The 24690-nt window shown below is 38.6% G+C and overlaps 1 protein-coding gene across 1 annotated transcript in view; it reads left to right on the forward strand.

Moving 5' to 3' along the window:
* COL4A1 (collagen type IV alpha 1 chain) overlaps nucleotides 1-24690 on the forward strand; it is a 130645-nt gene that overhangs the window by 34811 nt on the left and 71144 nt on the right. The window contains exon 2 of the mRNA XM_030445819.1: nucleotides 19598-19648. Within this exon, the coding sequence (XP_030301679.1) occupies nucleotides 19598-19648 (51 nt within the window). The remainder of the gene's footprint in view (nucleotides 1-19597; nucleotides 19649-24690) is intronic.

A 24690-nucleotide genomic window follows, 5' to 3' on the forward strand; every position in this document is an offset into this window, starting at 1 on the left:
AAGGAAGGAAGGATGTGAAAAATAAGAGCAAAGGAAGAAAGCTGCTGTCCTAATGAGTATAACAGAATTTTCTGTGGTACTGATTGCCTAATGTTTCCATCTTCCCACAGATGCTATTTTTGTATAGAGTTTTTCCAAGGGACAAAATGGTGATTCCATGGTGATTCCATGGTGATTCCATGATCTAAAAAGTTATTCAAGTTGCTGTTACATCAGCCCTTCATTTGAGTATTGTAAAAGCATTCTTATTTTTGATATGGGGACATTTCAAGAAGACTATGCTTCTAATAGTCTTAAATGACCTGCTTCTAAGCTAAAACCATTTTTTTTGGCATTTAAAATAACTGTCTTTACCCAAGCAATGCTTACCTTGCTGTGATATTTGAATCTTTTCATAAAATCTACCAAGTGTGTAGATTACTTCATGACATCAAAATACTTCATAATATATGAGTTTTAAGAGAGAATGTAAATTTTTTCACGTTTTTTTCACATGTTTAAAATAAAACTACTATACTGAATGCATATGCATCAGGAATAAATAATAATAAAGAGAGGATCCCTACTGGAGGGTAGAGAATCTGTGGTGTACTTGTTTTATTTTTGGCCCCTTCAATTCGTAAAGCTCTTTGACTTGGAAAACTAGACAAATCTAACCATGTTTACAAACAAGGGGGTACCCAAAGTTAAGTCCTGTAGCCAAATCTAAATGAGTAACAAGATTTTTCAAAACTCCTAGATGCTCTAGATTTTCCTGTCATATTTTTGGGTGATGTGATGGAAGCAGCAGTCTGTTGTGAAAATCTGCAGCATTCATTTGGATCTGCAGTTTTGGAAGTGACAAAGCTTATTTTGATTTTTACAGAGGAAATACTAATGTTAATGCTGTTGCTAAGCTAAGCTTTGCAGGTGTTTTTTCCCAGTAGTGTTTCTCATGACTTTTATTTTTTAAGCTTGGATGCCTCTCTCCAGCAATATTGTCATTTAGTTGCTCAAACATTGTTGGATGTTCAGAACCTCTTGAAGGCCTTTTGCCTCACTTGGCCTATTTGGCATCACTTTTGTCTCTTTTTTTTTTTTGACAGAATTGTGGGAAAGAGTCTGATAGTACGGGTGCATATCAAAGGAAAAAAACAGCTGTCTGTTCCTGCAGTCTGGGTGCATTTTCCATTTGGGAAAACAGCATCCATCCTCACAGCCATTCTTCTGCTTCATACACTTTGAAAATCACTGGGGAATACCCTCCTTCTGGGAGTGCTGTGGCATAAGCATGTTTGTGACTACAGACTCTTACTTACAGATTCTGAATTTTGTTAAAGTCTGGGGTTTTTAAATTTTATTTTATTTTTTATTTTTTAGTTGTAAGGAAAGCCAGATAGAATAAAATTGCAGAGTATGACCTTAACTGTCCTCATGTGGAGATGCCTGCAGGTTCTAGAATTCAAGTGTCTTTCCCTTCCTCTTCCTGATGCCCCTTGGGACAACCTGCCACTATTACTCACCCTCTGTATTTGCCAACCAAAACTCCTAATCATAGAATCATAGAATCATAGAATTGGCTGGGTTGGAAGGGACCTCAGAGATCATCGAGTCCAACCCTTGAACCACCGTTGCGGTTGCTAGACCATGGCACTGAGTGCCACATCCAGTCTCTTTTTAAATATCTCCAGGGATGGAGAATCCACTGCTTCCCTGGGCAGCCCAATCCCACATCTCAGTGCCTTTTTCTGCTTTCTTTACTCCACTCTGAATGTTCTGGGTAGTGTCAGGCTAGGGTACTGCCTAAGAGATCATACTTCATAGAGAAGGAGGGGTTAAATGTAAGGGTCTGCCAAAGTGGTTTTGAGATGTGGATTTCTGGGGAAATAAGCTGGATTTAGATGGTTTTTGTAGGGGAGAGCATTTTTGGTCCCCATGTTTCCTTCCTGGGCTTCCAGTTTTGTTCATCTGCGACAGTAGGGATGTAAACTCTTCCACTTCTTCTTCTTCTGATGCTGAGAACTACTGAGAATTACATAGTTTAATTATTGTAATTCTTTAAAATAAAGTAAGCTCTGTTTCTTATTAGCACTACATAAAACTTTAATGAACTGTTTTATCTTTATTTTTATAGGGCACTTTTAAAATCCAAATTATTTTTCTTCAATATCAAATAAACTGTTAGAGACAGGGAACAATAAAAACATAATATAAATAAATACCTTACTTCAAGCAAGCATCAGTGAAATTAAGGGACTAATTTCCTTGTAAAACTTTTGCTTACATTAAGCCTGGTTAGAATATGCTAATGGTAACTTTATTAAACAGACTGAATCTTCTCTAAAAGCTTGAATTATTTAATATTTGACTTTCTTTTTTTTTTTTCTTTCTGTTTCAACTTCTGAATTACATCATCTAGGAGAATAATCCATGAGCAGATCCAAATGGAGCAAATCTTGCACATTATCTCTGTGTAAGAAATGTAAGCTGGGCCCAAAGCAAGTGTGATTTTGGCTTTAAAAGAATGTTTAATAATTATGGTTAGTTTATTTGAAACTTATCTACTGTTTTTGATCTTTAGTTTTCAGTTCTGGAATCTATGAGATAGTCAAGGGGATGACACTTTCTAAATTAAAAAACCCCAACCCTATAAGATAGTCATAAACTCTAGCCTAGAGGACAGTGCTAAAAATGAAAGGACCCGTGGTGGTCATGAATACTTGCAACACATCTTTAAGGTGGTAGTCACCAGCTTAATTAATAAATAAATGAAATGATCTTGATGATTTCAGTTTTCTTCAACTTTCACGCAGTGTAAATAGGAGATTTTTGAATAAGTGTTATTTAGATGTGTGATTAAAAGTGTGGTCTGTTCTAGGGAGTGCTTTGGGAATACATCTGCCGCATTAAGGATGTTGCCATGAGAATGACATGTTCTGAACTTTGAGTTTTAATATGACTTTTGCAGATGTTCTGGCACTGAAAGGCAGTCTCGTGATGTGACTTTGGGTGGTTTTGCTTACATTTATCACTTTTATTCCTGTTTTTCTGAGGACACTTGTTACTCAAAACTATCAATATTTGCGTTTCCCGCAGTGAAATTGTTAAGCTCAACATTTTTTCATTCATGAATCTATTCAGAATGTTCTGAAACAGCCAGGCTCATTTATAGTTTGCATACAGCTGTAATTCTAGTGAAATGATTGTCAGCTGGGACTGTGTCATTTCACATTTCTTGTGTATGTTACTTGAGGTCATTTTTCATTACTTGAGGATAATCTTCTTGAATTTATGCTTGTAGTTGGTGCTTTGTTTATGCTTGTCAGTGTGGGGAACATGCTGTAGATTGCAAATATATATGCCTAAGGATGCAGTATAATTAAAAATGTTAAATTTCTTTTGCCAAGTTACAAACTGTGTGTACTGCTAGGTGTACTGTGGATAATGTCTTCCAGAGGTGTTCATGAGCTGGGAAGGCTCATGAGCCCCCTGAACATGAATTTTCAGCATCTGAGTTCCCTGAAATTTGGAAATTAGGGCATGAAGCCATGTTGGTAGTGCTACAGTGTATGATAATTACTGACAAATAAGCCTTGCTAAGCTTACAGTCACATTGTCAGTTTAGCCAACAAGATGAAGCTGGTCAAACCATTGTGAAAAAAACTTGCGAACAAATGTTGGATGAGGTTCTTAAACAGACATCATACAGGTATAGAAAATGAGAAATAGCTATCAGATTTATTTAAGAAGCATTTAGACCAGCATAACTTCAGAGATACATTGAAGCTCCTTTCACTAATATCAATATACCCAGAAGTGTTTTAGTAGAGGTTACACTTTTAGAGAAGTGAATATGAGCAGTAATACTTGATTTTGAAGATAAGCTATAGAGATACTTTTTTTTAATTTATTTTATTTTTTTATTTGCATAATAGCATACGGTAGTTCATAAATGTATCAGCTTACCAGTTTACTTCAGTGCCTGGTACTATGATGGTGTCTTTGATAATGAAAGTACTTACGAAGCCTTAAGTCTTAAACTTCCCATGTTAGACTGTTCCTTGCCAGTTCAGTCTGTGGTCCTGCTTGCATCATCTTTCAGCCTCCACTGTGGCAGCATTTTTTTGGTTGACTCCAGCATGAGGATAATTCAGTACTCTAAAAAGGGACATTAAGAACACCTGGGAAAAGAAATCACTGTGTTTAGTCCTCATGTAGTTTAATCCCGGGGTGGGTTTCACATATGCCAGTGACAGCACGAGAGCAGGGATAGGACTGCAGAAGGGAGAGGACAAACTTGTGGCAGGTGCCACCAAATCTGGGCTCCATAGCTTCACCTTTTGTGAACCCAACCCTTCAGTGAGTGAGAAGAGGAGCAGCCTTCATTGTGTCCTTCGTCTTGCCCTTTGGGTGCCTTGAGCCTTCTGTTGGCAGGATCTTTCCTGGAAGAGCTCTGAAATTGGTACTCAGCCTTTTTCTATAATAACACATGTATATTGATTTCAGAACAGTTTTTTTGACAGAGAATGAGGTCTTTACTTTTTTTAGCTTTTACTAAAAGAGATGAGTTTATTCTGATGTATTTGGTGTTTGCAAGCAAGGGTGTTGAAGCTCATTTGTGTCTGCTTACTTCTCATTAATAAGTGGAAAAAACCTTATAGTTGAACATTGTCTACTTCTTACTGTTTTAAAATAAACTGTTCACATGATATTTACAGCTATATCTTAATGTTCATCAGTGTTTGCGCTTCTTCTGACCTTTACATGTGGAATGCAGGTTAGGCAAATATTTAATTTTTCTGAGCTATAGCTTTTCCATCACTCAGGAAGTTGCCATAGCACAGAATGGATTTTCAGCTTCTCTGCTATATCACGTTATTTCCGTTTCTGTAATGAAAGCTATTTACTTTTCTTTTTGTACTTAATTAGTACTGCATTTTTGTAAACTGTTAGGTATTAAACACTTCCCTGGATGCTTATGAAGTAAGCTTTTATTTACCAAATCCACTCAGCAGCTGAAGTTATACAAAAAAAATTACCTTTTCCTTTACAAGAGGAAAAAAATCAATTTTTGTCAGCTTCCTGTCTAGTCAACAAAGAAACATAAAAGAAAGAGAGGACTGACAAGGTTGTTTCCTTTTGCGTCTGGCAAATGTTGCACACTAAAATAATATTTCCTGTCACTACTTTGCTGTACTGTGTTCATGTTCCAACATTTAAATTTTTATTAAAACTGGATTTTCAAATGTCAGTTTTGAAAAATGTGTGTTTGAGAAGATTGTGTCTGTTTTTCATTTGAGCCAGACAAGTAAATTACAGTACATGTGGATAGTACTGATTTTTCCTTGTGACAAGGTTTTAAAAATGCTGGAAGAATTTAGACCAGCCACATTACTAAAAGTGAATTACACAGCTGAAAAAGAAAAAAAATGAGCTGTTTGATAATCAGTCTAGCTTAGCCTTTAGTTACTGGTTTTGAGAAAAAAATACCTTTAATAGAAACCTTTATTTACAGTGCATTGTGCATCTAAAATTTCAGAGTCCGATTGTGAGTGAAAATGTTTTCTGGAATAAAGAGTCGATTTGTATAGGAAGAGCTGGCACTGGAGTATCTGCCAGGATGAATCTTCTGGTGTATTTATGTAAGGACTGAATTCAGAGCAAGTTACAAGGATTAGGGCTCTAGAACTTTAAGGCAATAAAAGCTACACTGATGATTTGCATTGCCATTCTCTGAAGTTCTCTGTGCCCCAGGGCTCCTTCATAAGACCTGGATGCAACAGGAGCTGCTACCATCTCAGGTGTGGAAATTCAATGGGACACAGGGTGAGACTTATCTAGTTTCCATCTAGATTCCCCCCCTTTTCCATCTAAGTTTGCTTTTTATCAGATGAATGAGGAAGATGGCAACATCCCCCAAGGGGTCTGACCCATCCACTTCTTATAAGCCTAGTGCACACAAATGCTCTCAGTTCTTTTAAGTCATACAAGTAATCTCTAGCATTTACATGCAAGTGTGATGATAATGCTGCTCATACTCTAGAAGACATGGGTTCCTCTCCATAGCTCCTAATTCTCAGAGGAGTGTTTTAATCCATAGATTTAGGCTAGGGTAAAGGTTTTCATTGTTCTTTTGGTTGAAGACAAATACAACGAATTTCTAAACTACCATAAACCATAGGTAACCCAAGTATGTATGTGAAAGAGAAAGATTGTTGCTCAGCAAGATGAGGTATTTTCCTGATTCTGGCATTGCTTATGCAGGATCTAGAGCCAGCACCTTGCTTAAGATGAGGTGTGGCCTCAGCCATGAGACATGGTGAGGTTCTTTCAATGTGTATTTGTGAGCTGAAACAGTGATTCAGAGGTTGCTTCTCAATTATCTCTGAGATTACTGAAATTTACAGGTGGCTTCAGGGTTGGAATTGGGATTAGGGGGTTTTTTTGTTCCATTATTTTTTTTTCTGGGTTTTTTTGCTTTTTTGTTTGTTTAAGGTGGTGATGTTTTTTTTCTCTCTACTTGTTTTCTTGTCTCTGAACCCTATCTTAAAGGACATCACTTGGACAAGCTCCTGAGTATTGTCACTTAGCTTCTTCATAGAGGAGTAAAGAGACCTCTGGGATTATTTGTTTGCAACAACAAAGGAATGAAAAAGTGATATTTTGCCTTTTGGTTAGTAATCTTTCTGCTTCTGAGCAGTAGTTGAGTCTTGACTTCTTAACTGAGCAAGGGCTTTTATAAAACTGTGAGTTTTGCATTTAAGATGTGTTATCTCTTGCAAGTTAGGACTCTGCAATAGTCTTGTCCATATCCATCTGAGATTTTAAAATATGCAGTAATGCAATCTGAAACATAACTAGAACTGAGATAAGTGTTTTTCTGGAGTATGCAGAGTCCTTAGGAGAAAAGATACTGATGTGTCCTGAAGGGAAAACATCTCATAGTCAATGGCATCCTTGATGGGAACGAAGCCAGAACCACTGGCTGGGAGTCCAAACAAATAAATAAATGTCAATTTGTCACAAAAGTTATTAGTTTAACTGAACTGATATTGTAACTCGGAGTTTAAGAGAAGATGTGCAACTGGGTTGTTGGTTGGCAATTTGTTGAGTATTTGAGAAAAATGCATAGGCTAATCTGCTGGTACTGCTTCCAGCCCAAAACTTGTGGTAGGGTTTCAATGCTCCTAAAAGAGATTTCACTTTACAAAATACTCTTCCAATTTTAGGCCTGCCCTGTGATGCTGCAGATTTAAAATCTGGCTGTCTTCAACAACTTGCTGAAATCTTTCACTAGAGCAATTAAACTCTGTTTTTTGGATTTTTTTGTTTTGCTTTTTTTGTTTGTTTGTTTTTTTGTTTGTTTTGGGGTTTTGTGTGGTTTGTTTTTGTTTTTGCTTTTTTTTTTTACTGTAGCAGTGGTATTGCCATAGGATGTAGGATGAACCTGTTTGCAAGAGGTTTGAGATCTGTGGGAAAGAAAAGTGGGTTTATAAAATTAAATTTTGTGTATAGTTTGGCTGGCTGCTAAGTAAACAGAACACTCTGCATGCTTCTTAAATCCACTGTTTGACAAGGATGTTGAACTGCTGTGATTACTACTGCTGTTTCCAGAATACCAGGAGGTTCTTAAAATGTATTAATTGCGCATTAACAATCATATGACTCTGTTGAGTCTACTGGCCAGAGTGAGGCTACCACTGTTTTACCTGTCTCCTTGTCTCAGTGTTGTTGAGTTAGTGAGCTATCCCCCAATCTAGTGTTATGAAGTACGAGCAATGTATTTTAAATTGTTTATATTCATCATTATTGATACATTATTTCGTTGTCAGAATTTTTGAAAAGGTTTAAGTGCCTTTTAGAAGAAAAGATGACTTCACATGAAATGAACATTTTTTTAAATCAAGAAATCATTGAGACAGCTCTGATAAATTCATGCAATCAAAATTGTGTACAGTCTAGTAAAATTTGACAGCCTGTAAATATCTTGGCGGACAGAGTCCTCCTGGAAGGATTTTAATGACAAGTTGTGTACACCTGAAATATGCCATGAAGGTGAGTGAGAACTTCTCTTAAGATTCGCCTTGCAGAAGCTGTGGCATTTGATGTGTAGAAACAAATCTTCTTATTAACAAGGTGCTAGACCTCTTGCAAGACCAGGCTGTGTGTTGGGGGTGTTCATGCTGGGCAGGTACAGCTGCAGTTCCAAGGAGCGACTCTGGGCTGAGAACTGGAGAGTGGAGATGTGGACAGTCCTTGCTGCAGGTACCCCAGACCCACATAAAGCCACATGGTTTCATACATCATGCAGAATCAGAGTTGGAGAGGGCTAAAAGGTGGGGGAACTGGTGATGGGGAGCATCCTCAGGACTAAGATGGAGCAAACAGACACAGTTCATGCATTATATGTGACATGGGGGCAGGAGGTCTTCTGGGTAAGATCCAGCCAAGGCTGACGTATTACTTGTACATGAGCTCAAACTCTTCCCCTGGTGTTAGCAGGAAATTAGGAGATGCATAAGCAAAAATGCCATGCTCAGATCTCATCCAGAGGAAAGCTGTGCTCAGGCCAGTGTGAGCTCAAAACAGAAGCCTGGATTTGTGCTGGGTTGTATATCACCTGGGTTTGTTCTCTGGGCCCAGGCCTAAAAGTCCAGTTAATCTTCCTGAGCTATTCTCACATTCTTTGGTGTGCATCCCAACCAAGAGAATTTCTCTTCTGTTTATTTAGTCTAGGCAAGGATGATTGAGGAAGAAGCCCTCTGCTTCCCTGTGCTGGGAGCCTTTACTTTTAAATCTATTTGTTTATGTTGATGTTCGTGTTTATCAGCTAAGGGAAGGGAAAGCACCACTCATGGACAAACTGTAAACATTTGCAAAATGGCTTCACTGGCTTCCTGCATATCCCTCCTGAGGCTTCTCCTTTGCCTTCAGGTTTACAAAAGCGCCTTGAGGAGGGGTGGGATGCTGGAGGGATGCATCTCCCCTGCAGATTCACTCATTTGATGCTCTCCCTGGAGTAATGGGAGCTTGCAGGGGGTAAGGCAAGTACAGGTTATAAAAAGGAAGACTTAGCAATGGCTGGGCACTGTGTGGGAAAGAGGTGACCTCTTTGTCAGGGCAATGATGGAGATAGTGCTGAGATGGGGGGAGCAGCCTGTTTGGGATGAGGAGCAGCACCTGGCTTGCGTGGTCTTATGGAAAGGGCCCACAACTCCACAGCTGCAAGGATGGTCTGGCTGCCTTGGTGGCCCACTGGGACATGCAGGGTGATTACCACCCCTGTGCTTGGGCTGCTGTACCCCAGGTGTAAAGCTCTGGGAGAGGGGAGGGTGGCTGGGATGGGCTGCATTGACATCTGGGTTGTACCTCCCCCTCCACCTAAGTTTTGTAGAACTGTGTTTTGCCTGCCCTGTTTTGGGGCCGGCTGTCTACTGCACTGGGCACCTGTACTCAGGCTTAACATGGGTACGCTTGTACTTGTGAAAACAGAGGTGTGCACTGAACACCAAAGGCACAGAGGCTGGAGATACTCTGAAACATTTCTAGAAAGCAGTTCAGCCCTGTGGGTGTGGCAAGGAGGCTGCTGCCTGTCCCCCCAGCATCACTGGCCACCACTGGCAGAATCAGCAGTCATGAGACACCATTATAATGACACCAGGTGATGGCTGGATCCAGCTTTGCACCTCTGGCTGGTGCGGGAAATTGTTTGGATCCATCCAGGGAGGCAGCAAGAAATACAGGCTTGCATGATTTGTTGTAGAGACTGCAATTGCTCAGCCTCATGAAAGAGAATCAAGTTTGATGCTTGGTTTCCCTTCAGCTTGTATGTCTAGTAACTGCTGGTGTTAGATGCACTAAAGTTCAAGTCAGGATGCAGGGTGTTTGGATCTGTGTCATGCAGGACAGGGAGAAGTTTGCTTTGTATGCTCCAGAGTAGCTGCATATGAGGCAGGTGTTAAGCTTTGCAACAGCCATGGTGGGTATGCAAGAGGTTTTCCTGTCTCTCCCTCAGATTTTTTTTAAGTTTGAAAGATGAGGAATGGGAACTTCTCACCTGTATTGCCTGGCTGCAGTTTGCCTGTTCACAAAATAGAAGAGAAGGATGGGGATTGCAGGCAACAATTACCATAAAAGAGTTTAGGAAGGGTCATTCCCCTTGAAATATATTCCTGAAAGCACTTCTTACTGAATATCATAAAGTCCTGGAGCATGCTCTGATCCTCAGCTGTCAGTGAAGTAACATCAGTGACTGACACCAGAGGGTCACACCTAGCGCCCAGATTTCTCTTCTCTTATTTGAAAATGTAACTGAAAGTGAAGTTCTTAAATTGGAAAAAGCGCAAAAGTGGATGGATTGATATTCACTTGGTAAATACAGTATTCTCTGATGGCTGGAGGCTAAGTAGTATGTATCTGGCAGTCTGTGGAAACAGACCTAGGAGATAATGCTGAAGGGAGGCTCTGTATTTTAATGATGATGCCATTAGTTAATGTTCACAAACCAGTTACCTGCTTTGAGCTGTGCAGAACAGAGCAGTATAAAGTGATATTCTGAAAATTTCCCTAAGTAAGCAAATACCTTGATTGTTGCCAGAACTTCCTGTAAAAGAATGTACTTAGAGGAAACAGTTGCTTTAAATGTCATTTTTGTCCAAATATGGAACAACAGGAATAACTTTATATTTCCTGTTAACTAACTGGAAGCCCCCTGGATTTGCATTGCTTTGTAAAAATGATGTTCACATCACCAACAGGAAAGTCATGTTCACAGAGCAGCTTTCAGGGGACTCCCATGACCCTATCTCCAGGACAGACCACTTGGGAATTTGGAAAAGAATGTAAAAAATGAGGTTCCAGCAACAAAACATTTCAGCTCCAGCAATCTGGTATTCTTTTGACCAAGAAAATTACTCTTTTTTTATCATCTATTTAGTGAAGTAGTTTCAACAGAAGCTAATTTCCAAAATAAATATTTTCTGCAATAATTACTATTAAGTTTTTCAGAATTCATTAATATTCCCTTGAGTGCCTAATATACTCTGGAGACCTCTGATAAGAATCTGTGGTCTGTCTGCAATTTTTGTATGAACATCCTGTAGGATTCTGGTAATAGGGAAAACAACAACAAAACATTCCCCCACCCCCAGTCAAACAGAAAAAACCCTTTCAAAAAATACAAATAGCCCCCTGTGTCTGAAGATCCATAATGATTTTTTTCCTGATTGTATTCTGTAGAGCTTTTCTTAAAATAAGTTGATTTTCTGAAAACTGAACGAGGCTTTTAAATAAAACTGTATTGTAATTAGTATTGTAATTAGTGTATTGTAATTAGGTCAGATTTCATAATGCACAATATTTCAGACAGTAACTTGCCATTTCTTTCAGATTTTATCTATATGTTAATTTGGGACTTGCTTAAAGTATCCTTCAGACTATCAGGGATACTTAATTGATGCACTGGCATACCACTTAGCATGAAGTGCCATGGTTTTCCACTTTGTAGGTTTGTTCCAGAAGATTTTTCATCTGGTCTCAAGTTATCTCTCAAAGATTTAGTAAGAACAGTTCCACTATGTCAGAGAAATGAGCAGGGACAGCTTCTGCTTCCTTTTGTCCTGCTCATGTACATCAACCTATAGCCAAAGGAGGTCTTCAGAAGAATAATTATTTAATTATACTTATCCAGGCAAGGCTTAAGGGGCCATTGGAGATAATTAGGTTGAACTGATTTCTATTGTCTTGTCATATCCATTTTGTGCCATTTGAGATTTTTTACACAGGCCAGGCAGATAAGAACCAGGATATAGGGGAGAGCTCTTCCCACCTGGCTAGGCAGCTGGAGGCAGGTGGTATCCTACAGGATATCTTGAACAGCATCTTCTGTGTGCTGTGAATAGCAGTTTTACAGAAAATGGAAATGACATAAGAAGGATTTTAAATAGCTGTTACATGACTGAAGCTTCCAGTAATTGCTGACTAGAGCTGAACTTAATTGGATGACCTGGAAGGTTAAAGCTGTTAAACCAATAAGCTATTCCTTGGTTCAGGGAATTCCCTGAACAGTCATAGTTGAAGTCTAACCATGATTTGCTGGGAAAAAAAGAATACAAAAGGACATGAAGATAAGCTATCAAGTTTGGGTTTGTTTTTTTTTGTTGTTTTTTGGTTTTTTTATGCGGGTGAAAAAGGACTTGGGAGAGAAGAAAAGACTGGAACTTGCTGACATTATAAAATCATAAAAAGTTCCATTTTGTCTATTATTTATCTGTCCATCTGAAATTGATGGTTTTACAAATGAAATTAGAACTGTTCTCAATTTCTGTTCTCTAAGTCCTAAAAGTGAAGTCATGGCAGATGTTTCTTTTCCTCAACCATTCCTCAACCATTCTGAAGGTTGATGTTCAGATAATCAGTCCAGGGCAACCAGCTCTGTATCAGTTCCTGTAAGGGAATTCCCACTCTTTAGGTTTTTAACCAAGGGCAGTCCTTTATCACAGACCCAGTGAAGTCTGTCTGTCCACAGCTGCCCTTCAGGTGCTTCCCCTGCAGTACTTGTTGTGAGTACTCGCTATGAAGTTTCCATTGGTTTTCTAGTTACCAATTAAGACTACTTGCCATAAAAAGTGATAGTTTCTATGATTCACTTAAAGATCATGCTAATAGTTTATAAATTTGAAGTCAAGTTCTCTGTTTAGGCACTGCACTTCAACTGATTGTGGTTCTGGATCAGAATAACGGGGATATAGCCTTCTACATTGCTTTAGTTCCAATTTCAGTTTGAACTAACTTATGATTCAAGTTCAAATACCAATTCAAATGCTAATGGAGACAGAGTATGATCTATAAATATTGTTACCTTTGTACATTGTGGGCAGAAATCTGTGAGTTTGTCTGGAAGTTTGTGAATTGATGGAATATTTGACTTCAGGACTGCCAAAATAAATAATTAAGCCATATTCTAATAACAAAATAGTCAAGAGTAAAATATTAAGAATAATGAAATAACTTTTAAAAAAATTCAGATACATTTTCCAGAAATATTTAAATAGTACAGTTTGACTTTTCTGATGTTTCATCATTTGTTATGGGCTAAAGAAATAAAAACCTGGGCTCAAAGGAGTTGCATTTTCCTGATAGCTACTTCCTTGAATCTTAAATATTCGGGTGCTCAGTGCAGTGAGGGGCTTTGAATCCACTCTTCAGCTTGTGGATGAGTAACCATTTTCCAGCTGGTGCTTAGAAGATCTCCTGTCACACTTGAACATCTCTTGTGGAGGCAGAAGGAGAGCAAATGGAAATGCCTTTATACTCCAGTGCTTGGGACTCTCATTAAGGAGGGAAGATGTTTGGGTCCCTGATTCTGATCTAATAAGATTTCAGTGTGCCATGTGGAATGAAATTATTTCAGTGAGGAAGAGGGGGTCAGTATTGCCTTTGAAGTGCTCCACAGCACAGGAGGTTTCCTCCACTTCTGAAAGGAGTGGGCTCAGCCCCTCTGAGGCAAGAAGACAGCATATGGCAGAGCAGCTCTTACCCCGGGGTTAAATGCTGAAGGCAAAGCTGTGCTTTGAGGGAGAGTGACTTTGAGGTTTTGTGGTTGTGGGTTTTTTGTTGTTGGTTGGTTGGTTGTTTTTTTGGTATTTTTTTTTAAATCAGGGCATGGAAGAATGATGAACTTAAACTGAGCAATCATTGTGCTTTGCCAACAGGTTTGTAAATAGGTTTTAAAGCCTTCCTTTAGGCAGGACTATTTTTTACTTTCCTTCACAGAGTTCCTGTCAACTGTTATATCAATACATTACCTTTCAAAAACAAGGTTTGAAAAGGTATATGTAGCTAATGCATCTCTTACTATTACTCTGTACCTTGCTACTGTTGTCTAAGCAAAACTAGAAGTTTGTAAGTCTTTCATTCATGGGCTTTTTAATCTATGAAAGTTTTTGTTTCTTGCAAATCATAGTTTTTGTCCTTTTGTTTAAATACAGTATGGTCAGATATAGAAACAATGAAGCTTTTCATCCTAGTATGTTTATCTTAAAAAAAAAAATCTTGTACTATTTAAATGTAGACATCTGTTGCCATAATCTGAAGTAAATATGGTAAATAGATAAATTTTGCTAGCTTGCTAAGGGAGTTTGGATTTTTTTTTGTTATCCTCTTTATTCTAAGTGTAAATCAGAAATTTTAGCAACATTTTTTTTTTTTTAAATATTAATAGACTGCAAAATCAGTTAAGAAAAAAATTGAGGTCAGCTGGAATATAGGAGTGATTTCCTCTAATGGTGCTTTACATACAAAAAGCAGTTCAGCTAACTCAGTGCAGTTATTTCTAAATAACTAAGAATAGTATTACAGCCAGGGAGCTATTCTGACATTCTGAGGAGAGAAGAAAATATGAAAGGAATGCGAGATAAGTGTCCTGCAGTTGGCATCACCTTCCTATTCCTGTATTTGGTGGGATGTGAAACTGACAACTTCTATTGATCCAGCTTTCGTGTCAGCTACATGAGTTGTATATATATGCCTGTAGGTGGAAATACAGGGTCTGCTATGTAAGGATAAAACTCCCTTGGCATTCTTCATTGTGATTAGGTTAGTGTAAGGGTAGAAGGCATGGATTGTGTGGAGGAGGGAGATTCAGACTTAAAGCTGTCACTGTCAAAAAGCCAGCCCCGTCCTGGGAGGCTGGCATTTGAACTGGGAGCTTGTATTGGGTTTCATTTCCAACTGAGGTTTGAACTAAAGAAATATGGAGTGGGAAATCTTCGATGATGTTTCATCAGAAAACATGATCACTTTAAATGCCCTGTCTAAACAGAGTATGCAATTTTATAATGAATGAATCATGAGATGAAATAATTATGACAATTTTTACTGGTTGAGGCATTTCATCTGTGAATTAGAAACATTGTGAATTGTCACAGTATTTTGGTATCTGTGCTAATTTCACCAGTCACCTGTTGGCAGGATTTTCATTTGAAAGACACCGTGTTTTGGGTGGGAAAAGTGACTGTATTCCCTGGAATAAGATTTTCAACATGATCAGAGTTAAGTAAACGATGAGAATTTTATTAAATTTCTACCTTACACGTGTGCTTCACAGTCTAAACCAAAGTGAGTTCATACCTATGTAATTAGCCTAATCTGGCAGCCAGCACAGTGACTGACACTCAGCAAGCAGAGTCTGAGCTGAAGCTGTGGGAAGGAGAACTACGTTTTGTCTTGAAAAATGAACTTCTGTAAGAGAGAGGAACGTCCAAGAACTGGCTTGGCCTTTGTAATTTTTTTTTTTTTTGAGATTTCTGCAGCCTCCAGAAATGGTGCATGTCCAAATACGGCAGTCGTCTCCCTCCTCGGCTGCTCAGCTGGCTGCTCGCATCGTTCCTCTGTGAGTTCCAAGCAGTAGGCTTTAAATGCCAGGAAAGTAGCTGGACATGGAAAAACAGGGCAAAACGCAGTGAAAAGCTGTAGCTATGATCTGACAGATGTCTTACAGGCTGTCTTGCAGAGCACTTCCTTCCATCTGCTGCAGCAACTTTTAGCAGCCTTCTTAGCTCTGTCACTGACAGGGCTTTGTGCTCCTCAGGCTTGGTATGTATGTGGTAGATGGAAGTTTAGAGGTCTGGGTTAGGATGTCCATTCATTAGCAGCACTTTTTTTTGGAACTATATGTTAATATGATAGTAAATGAATCGCTGTCCTTTAGGCAGTCAGCACATTCATACGCGCGATGTTGGAGGGATGTAATATTTTTATAGTTTAATACACTAGTGTGATTCACTGAGCTTATCAGCTGCAGACAGTCTGGGAGAATGAAATAGAACGGAAATGCTTGTCAAAAAATGAAGCAATTTGTATTGCTAAAATGAGCTTCTGCTTCTGGCCTGACTGATATTCTGTGGGAGGAGTAAGATAAAAAGAATATTGTATGAGAGGCTGGCTTGTGATGCAAGGAAGCTATTTGAAAACTGCTGGCCTACTCTGCAAGGTAGGTGAGTTATCACAGTGCACCTTGATAAAATATTTGGATTAGTGTGTAATTGGCTCTTAGACAAGGGATAAGCAGCCTGCCTTTTCATACCCACTCTCCTCCCCCCCCAGGTTATGCTTCCTGCCCAGCACCATTCCTTCTCTCTTTTTGTCACTTAGAGAACAGCAGCTATTGCTCCAAGCTCCTTGCAATTTCTGGGGAAGGCATTGTTTCAAAGAGGATGTCTGAAAGATAGGACAAAACTATTTCTCTCCATCTGTCCCATTATCTCTAGTCTAGTGGTGGGAAATCATGAGCTGGATTCTTCATATCATGAGAGTGATATAAAATCATGAAAGTTTAGAAGTAAGCAATAATTTGCACAGTTTCAGCTCACTTACCTTGTGATTCTTATATTTATTCCATCAGAGTGAAGTTTCCCACTTACATCATGATTCTGTAAAGTTCTTAAATCATCCTAAATGAGTACCAGAAATGCAGATCTCCTTGTCTCCCGACTGAAAGATACTCAACTGAATTTCTAACAATTTCTAAGGAATGAAGAGCTATTGTTATTCTCTGTCCTGTTCTCTCTGTAACCTCTAGCCTTCTGTTTGATCCTCTGTATTTTCTTTTCTCTCCATTTCCCTATTGTTCTCGTACATAGCCCATACTCCTTTCTGCCCATTTCAGTCTCTACTGCTAAGTCCTCCAAGGTGTGCTTTGTCTCTATGGAAAGCAAACATCCAAAATGGGTGAGATCAATCCCAGCACAGAAGGGATGCTGCTTGCACCCTGTTGCTTTCCATTGAATAAGGGGAGACTGCAATGAGTATCAGAGAAATTTCCACCTACTCTGGGTTAGGTGAACCCAGATCCTAATTTCTGTGCCTGCTGTAACCATCTTCCTCTCTCCCAGTGTCTCATTACTTAAATTTTCTGCTGACCTTAAATTGACCTTTTTCCAGTCTTTCCCTCCCATTTCTCCTGAGGAGAAGGGCAAAAAGCTCATATTGGGAAAAAGCACACACTTCTTCCTAGTATATGCAGATTGTCCTCACAACCCTTGTATTCAAGAATGCATTTTCATAGCTGAGGGTAATGCTGTGTAATAGTGGCTGTCACTGTTGGCCAACCTTCCATCCACTTGCAAAGGTTCCAGTTAGTGATAGTTGGAGATGATTCTACTGTAAAATAAGCAGTTTTGTAGGGCAGGTGGCCTGTTCTGGCACAGCAGGCTAAAACAGTTGCCTGCAAATCAGTACCTTGCCTTTGCTTATTTTAATATGAGGCTTAAGAAATAGGAAAAATTGAGTATATTGACTTTTTTGGGAGAGAGCACAAAAAGAGACCCATAAGCACAAGTCCATTCTTCTGGTCATGCTAAATTTGAGAACAAATCCCAACTGAAGGATGAATAAGAACATACTTTTTTCTTTTTTTTTCTTTTTTTTTCTTTCTTTCTCCCTAAAACAGTTCATGTTAAACAACAAGCTGAAGGAACTTTGCAGGGATTAACTTGAAAACAGATGTTTATAACGGCTCAATGAGGTATTTTAATTACATTCCCAGATGCAATTTAAACAGACTTCTTCTGAATTTAAGGGATGTGTTGATAAAACTGATAACATTCTACATGATGCTGGGGGAGGAAGTATGAGCCGCAAGCATGCGTCCTCCAGCTGTGATCTCATCAAGTCTAAAAAACTAAGAGAGGTCACATTGGGTCACTTCTTGCAATGGGAGGCCCAATATTTTTCCAGGCAGAACCATGTACCACAAAGAATAAAGTGCCTTGTTCAGAGTGTAGTATTTTTCCCCTCCTGGTTAGCCATCAGTTGGTGGTGTAGCATGTGTTGGCATAATTTTCAGATCTTACCTCTTTCTGCAGCATACTCATTCTAATCAGTATTGATTTTTATCTTCCTTTATAATATTTGATGGTAAAATACTGTAACAATGTACGAGAAGAAGAGGAATATTTTTGCTTTATGTGAATATGGAAAAAGTTTGACTTCGAACAAATTCAGCAGCTTTTACCAATAAAAAAAGATCTCAGCAAAATCAGCAGATACTTCAGGAGCTGTATTACCATTTTATTTGACACCGTTTAATAAATTTACGTTCAGTATTAAATGCCTGTTTCTTCTTGATGCTTTATTTCAAAAGAAAATTTATTTACCAAGTAAAAATGTTACTGTATTATTTAAATGTCTGGAGTAATGATGTTTATTGGTCTTTTTGGAAGTTTTCCAAATTCAAAATGGATTAGGTACACTTGCTTTTATTTCCCAGAAGAACTGAGGTCACCACAGAACCCACAGGTGTGGTAGGACAGTCTCCCAGAATCATGCATGCTGAGAGCATCCCTGGCTGCTTCCTGATAACAGCTTAACTGAGCTGCTGAAGGGTCTTGTGTGTGTTGTTGGAATGTTCAGTGATAGAAATATTTTGCTTGTTTCCCTCCTGGTTTGTTTCTGAGTGCCATGACAACAGCTGAAGCAACAGCCTGCTGAGCTGCATGCTGCTTGCATCTTTATGACTATGAGGAGGAAAAGTGGGGAGTAGCCCAGGTATACTTTGGTAACACAAAGAAAAAATTAGCATTTACCTGTGCATCAGTTAATCTGACTTCTATGTTATCACCTTTCCTGTTTTGCAAAACAATGAGTGAATCTTTATTATTTTGTAGAAATCTCCATCTTTTGGTTGCTCTTGACTCAGTCCAAACAAAGCTTATGTCTTTTGTGAACAAAGGCATGAGAACTTTTAGTAGCATTTATTCATATTAAGCTCCCTTCCTTGAACACCTAAATCAAGATCTTCTTTTCCTGGCTTCTGAGGGAAGTGTCACTTAGGAATATTTCACATGATGAGCTGAGCTGTCAGGACTAGCAAGTCCAGCTGTGCAGTACACCTTTCCCTTCTGAGGTGAAAATTCCCCTATTCCAAATCCTCCCATCCACCTGCCCTCCAGAATTTCACGGAATCCAGGTAGATCTGTGAATCTGTCAACATTTATGCTGAAGTACTGTCACTTTCTGCAGGTTCAAGTTGGCTGTATCTTGACTTTAGAAGGGAAAGAGAAGTCTTTCCTAAGGGAAGTCTTTCAGAAAACAAAGATTTCTGTAGTATCTAGTGGAAAATAATTCAGACTGGTTATGTTTTTACACATTTTTTTGTGCATTATCCTGCTGCAATGAATTTGCTTTTACTGCATGGAAGATTTCATAAGGATAATTACAGCTTGGCATTATAGAGGGAGAGAAATAAAGATCAGTTGAAATGTGGTACATATAAGAAACAGGACCAGAACCCTAGAGCTGTAGGTGTATTCTGTAAAAATGAGTTGTTTTCTAAAGGGTGGCCCAAAAGACAGTGATTTATCAGTAACATAATAGTTCTCTATGGTTAAAAGCTATATCAAGTTGTTTCATCTTTTACAAAGCCACCTTTTATTGCGCTGTGACTGAGACCAGAAGTGTACTTCTATATAAAGATGATGGAGTATGACTGAATTTAAGCAAACATTCCCTATGTTGACAAGCCTTCCAGTCAGGGTGGTACTGCTGACATTCCTGGCTTGTTGCAGTATGTTCTGTCCTAGTTCAGACAACTAATTCTTAATTCCTCTTTTATTTTCAGGGTTGTTCTGGCTGTGGAAAATGTGACTGCAGTGGAGTAAAAGGGCAAAAGGTAAGTCAGCTCTCTTCTCCTCATTATCTTGCTTATTTAAACCACATGGTATAGAACCTACTGAGAGGCAGGTAAGCCATTGGTTTCAGTGCACACGTGCACTGCCATGGGGCATTGCCAAGACCAAGCCAGAAGCCCTTCTTCAGGGTTGCCTAAAAGCAGAAAGCTCGATGTCTGCAGCAGCAGAGGGAAGGAGGGGTGGGAAATAGCCAAGTTCCCTCACTGCAGGGTGAAGCTTCAAGCTCAGTGCCTGGCTGTGCCCTCCCTCTTTCCCCCTTGAGTGGGATGCTGGCCCAGCACTTTTCACCTTTCCTACACCTCACCACCAGTGTTTTCAGTGGGTAGTGGGATTGGCATCCTGACCACTTCTGGAAGTGATGTGAGCAGTGGAGATGAGAGGAACTCCCCTCAGCATATGCTGTGCAGATTGCTCTCCATGAAAGCTGTGATGCATCACAAGCAATGTACCCCAACCAGGTTTAGCCCTCAGAGGCAATGACCTGCAATAGGAGGGAGGTTAATAATCAACTTAAATGCAAAAAAAGTGTTGCAGGTCAAGAATAGAAAAAACATATTTAAAACTTTTTGACAGAACCTTGCAAATGAGTTTTAAAGCTCCCTTTCAGCTGCCCAAACTTTCGGTGTATGAAACAGAAAAGGCACATTAAAGGGTTCTTTTAAAGTAGTGAAAAAAAAGTATAGCATGCTTAAGCATTTAATGAAATACCCCTGTAAATTACCTGCTTTTGTAAATATAGTAGACATTCAATCACTCCCCTTTTCCAGTTTTGCTGTAGAGATTTTAATCTACAGTGTGTTCTGTTATGCATGCACTGTGTACAATATAAATGAGTGTAAACCAAAGGTTACAAATGGGAACATTTTTCGAACTTCACCCTCAGGAATTCTTAGAAGAGGTTTGAATTTTGTTGACTTTTTTTTTTAAGTGTTTGGTTTGTGGTGGTGTTTTTTTGTTGATTTTTTAAAAATAAATACACAACTGGTGTTCTACATTATCTCACATGTGATAGCTACATATTTACAGATGAGGGTTTTAAGAATGTCACTGGCTTTTCTTTGGTGTTTCCCAGAAAAGGAATGTAAATTACTTAATGGGAGACCCAAGCAAAGATAGTTTTCTTTGTAACAGAACATAGATTAATTTATGAGAGAGGTAAAAAGTGTCAAGGTTCAAAACATCTTTTAGATGAAGTCTTCTTTTTTAATGTTCCATTAATATCTGCTTAATTCCCAATTTAAGATTTGGGAATAGTTCAGAACTCTGAATTTATCCCTTGATGTTTTGATCTTGTTTGTCCTATCAAGTATAAATCAATCATTGTAGGATGAGATAGATATTAGGGTTATTACTCTCTTGTTGAAATACTTTAGTTTTCAGATCATAGAGCAGGCAAGCATCTTGTAACTAGATCACTTTAGAAAGTGATAATTTTGGTAAAAAAACTTGTATTAAACTTCACACTTTATTTATTTCCGGCTTCAATCCTGACTCTCTTCACAAGACCTCTTGTTGGCATTTTCATTTGCATATTCCAAAGTCTCAGAAAGTTTTCTTTGAAAGAAACAAGTGCTTGTCTAGTATGATAGAAGCCAAAATTAGCTCAAATGAATTTAGCTTATTTAAAAATATAGAAGATAGTAAAACACCAGTTCGTATTACCAGAAGTTGTACTAAATTCTAGATCTCATACAAAGTTGTCCAGCTAGTCAGGGTACTCTGCAGTTTTCCAATTAGGTTCCATCACAAACTTCTCTGATTTTAAACATGTGTAGTGAAATATTTACATTCTTTTAGACTATGTAGGAAATGTAATTATTTTTATTAGGGATACCTAGACAGGTGAGTGATTTTACCTATGAAACAATATTCAGGAAAAGCCTTTGAAGGTCTTTTGGAATGCATTTAAAAGTAGCTTGATTCAGATCAGTAAACATCAGTGCTTGCTCATTATGTTAGTACTCTGAGGCTTTCAAATGTGTATTAGGTTTTTGAACAGAAAACTGAGTTTTATTTAAAAGCATCTGCCCCCTGTCCTTGTTTCAGCCTACTGCAGCTTTTTGTATTAGTTCAATGCCTGTCTAGAATAAGGACCGAATAGATATTAGAAAATGCTAATGGAATTATTCTAATGGATATTAGAAAAACCTTCTTCACAGAAAGAGTGGTTAAACATTGGGACTGGCTGCCCAGGGAAGTGGTGGAGGTGCCATCCCTAAAGGTGTTCAAAGATGAGAAGATGAGTGGATTTTTTAGTGATTAGGGGCTATAGAACAGACAGACTTCATGATCTTAAAGGTCTTTTCCAACCTTGATGGTTCTATGATTCTGTGACAGCAAGCCACCAGTCCCAGGCCTGAAGACAGAAGTCAGTGAGGGAAAGCTAAGGAAGCATCCTTCCTCCTTGCCTCTGCAATGTTGTTAGAAATGGTCCTTTCAACCAATGCATTTGGATTTGAAACATGTGCCTGCTAAATATGGTACCCATTAAGACACACATCAGTAATGGTACCTTTTTTACCTCAGAGATCAGTGAATGTTGCTTAATCAGAGAAGGACTAATTAGAAAGACTGATCTGAGGCAAGATGCAGGCCAGAAGAGATCTGCCATGCCTCTGTGGCACACTAGGGTCTCCTATTAGAGAACATCTGCTCTTTGCTCCTCATGTAGCCACTGGCGTAGGAAATATGTATTTGTTCTGCCCTGCACCGTCCACAGCCAACATGTTGTCCATTCTGGAAACACTTTTAGTCTGGCTTCCATGTTGTCCAGAAGTGCACAAATGCTGAAGGGCCTTTTCCAATACACCCACACTCCTCAGCAATGTAACCACACCAGTTTACTGCCGTGGGAGCTTCGGAAGCTGCGGAAGTGGGTGCTGGGTTTGCCCTTTAGTGCCTTAATTGTTAACATCTGGAGGCATGTTTCCTTCTGTCATGTGGGATGAAGTTTCAGAAACTACTATTTGAGTCTGGAGTTTAATTAAAATACATTTGGCCAAATAATCATATTAATGATCTCACCACAAAAAGCGCTCAAATTAGTATTTGGCTTAAAAGCTGTGAAATGCCCAAGAAATATTACCCAACAGAATTTCAGGAATGGAAGAATAAATTATGTTGCCATATTTTTCTATCTCATTTGAGAATCTTTTCATCAATATGACCATTTGGATGTCCATATATAGAACACATTCAATATGTTCTCTCAGAGACTCTTTCCATCATAATTACATCTCTATGCCAAACTCCTTTAAAATGACTCATACTTTATCAAGAGCATGTAATTGACAAAGTCTAAGGGTTTTTATCCATTTCAGAAAACTTTGGGAAGCAAGTGTAAATGCAACAGATGGCTCTTATCCTATAAAGGTTTTATTATTACTGAACAGCAGACTATTATTTTAAGTTTTGTAATGTCAAGTATCATTTATTTGCCAAACAAAAGATGCAGAACTTTTAGGAAAACATAATACAGTTTGCCATTAGGTAGATTAGCCTAAAACATCTTTATTTGTTTCCTCTTTCCACTTATTACTTGGTTTTCTGCAAAATAACTGGCTGTTCTTTCTAAACTCACTAAAGTGTGAGATCTGTTTAAACTGATTAGAGTTTTGAATGCTTGCCTACATTTTATTGGGTTACTCAGATGCAGACAGAAGCTATGGTTTCTCTTTTATGCCTACCTAGATTTTGAGAACAGTCTCAAGCAGCTGTGGAGATAAGACGCTCTAGCCATTAATGTGTGTAGAAAAAGCATGTTAAGCATTTAATTACCATTTAGAACAAAGATTGTACAGAGCCAAGTAAAATTCTCCATGCACTGACTTTTTCCAAGAATGTTCATTCTCTCATTCATGCCCATTGACACTCATTTTACTCCACATCAGAAGCATGTATAAATGGAGGCAACAGTGGAACTCTGCTGTAACTAATACAGTGATTAATCTTCTAACACTTACCAGTTAGAGTACATTAAAGTAGAAATCCTCATTCTTTACAATAAATATCTTAGATTCCCTTGTCTCACTCAGCATTACCCATTGAAAGCTGAAGTAACAGGAATATTGAACATGATTTCACCATTGCACATAAAGTATTGCACTTCAAAAAAAAAAAAAAAAAAAAAATCCCTGCTAAGATATTTTGAAAGAAAACAAGAAAATAAGAGTAGAATTAAATCTTACATAATTACTGGTTTTGACCTTTTTTTGGTTTGCAATTTGAGAAAACTCAAGCCAATTGTTTTATACTGGCATATTTTTGTTATCTTAATTCTGAGACTGTATCCATATTATTATGCCTACATAAAAATAATTTCTCCTTTCCCTTAATGGGTGCATTGTCCCCATGTGGATTAGCTATGCTGCAGAAGTACTCAAACTGGCTTTCTTGGGATATTTCAGGTCTGGAAGTCAAGTATCTCTGTTTACTGACTTAGGCTGACAGTCACTGGGACATTTCTGCACCACCACCCCCTGGCATCTCCCCATCAATAGGAGCAGTGATCAATCTTTTCTCTCCTGCACACTCCTTCAGTCTTAAAGGCACATGTGGTTTTGCTAAACAACCTGATCTACTGGGATGTGTCTCTGCCCATAGCAGGGGTGTTGAAACTGGGTGTTCTTGAAGGTCCCTTCCATCCCATAACATTCCGTGATTCTGTGGTTTTCTCTGTGCAATGAAAAGCTGATTATTTCAGTGGACTGTGCCCCTGTATATTTGTTTTCTTTTGATTTTTTTAAAGGGTTACCAGATGGGAAGTCCTTCAAGGCTGCTTCTGTTATTTGGTATCAAAAGATAGGACAAACATTTTTTGTGGTATAAGTTATAACAATATAAACCCCCTTGTTGGGGAGAAGCTCCAGCAGTCAGTGGTAAAATCACTGTTAGGTACTTCTGAGTTTCCTTTATGGTAACAAGTCAGTTACTTCAGTGGAGTAAATCAGTAAACACTACATTTTTCTTTTTCATATTCAACCTATATTAGGAGCATCAAGACTTTAATTTTCTAGGGTGTTGG

This window comes from Calypte anna, chromosome 1 (genome assembly GCF_003957555.1).
Source record: "Calypte anna isolate BGI_N300 chromosome 1, bCalAnn1_v1.p, whole genome shotgun sequence".
In the NCBI taxonomy this organism is placed as follows: Eukaryota; Metazoa; Chordata; class Aves; order Apodiformes; family Trochilidae; genus Calypte; species Calypte anna.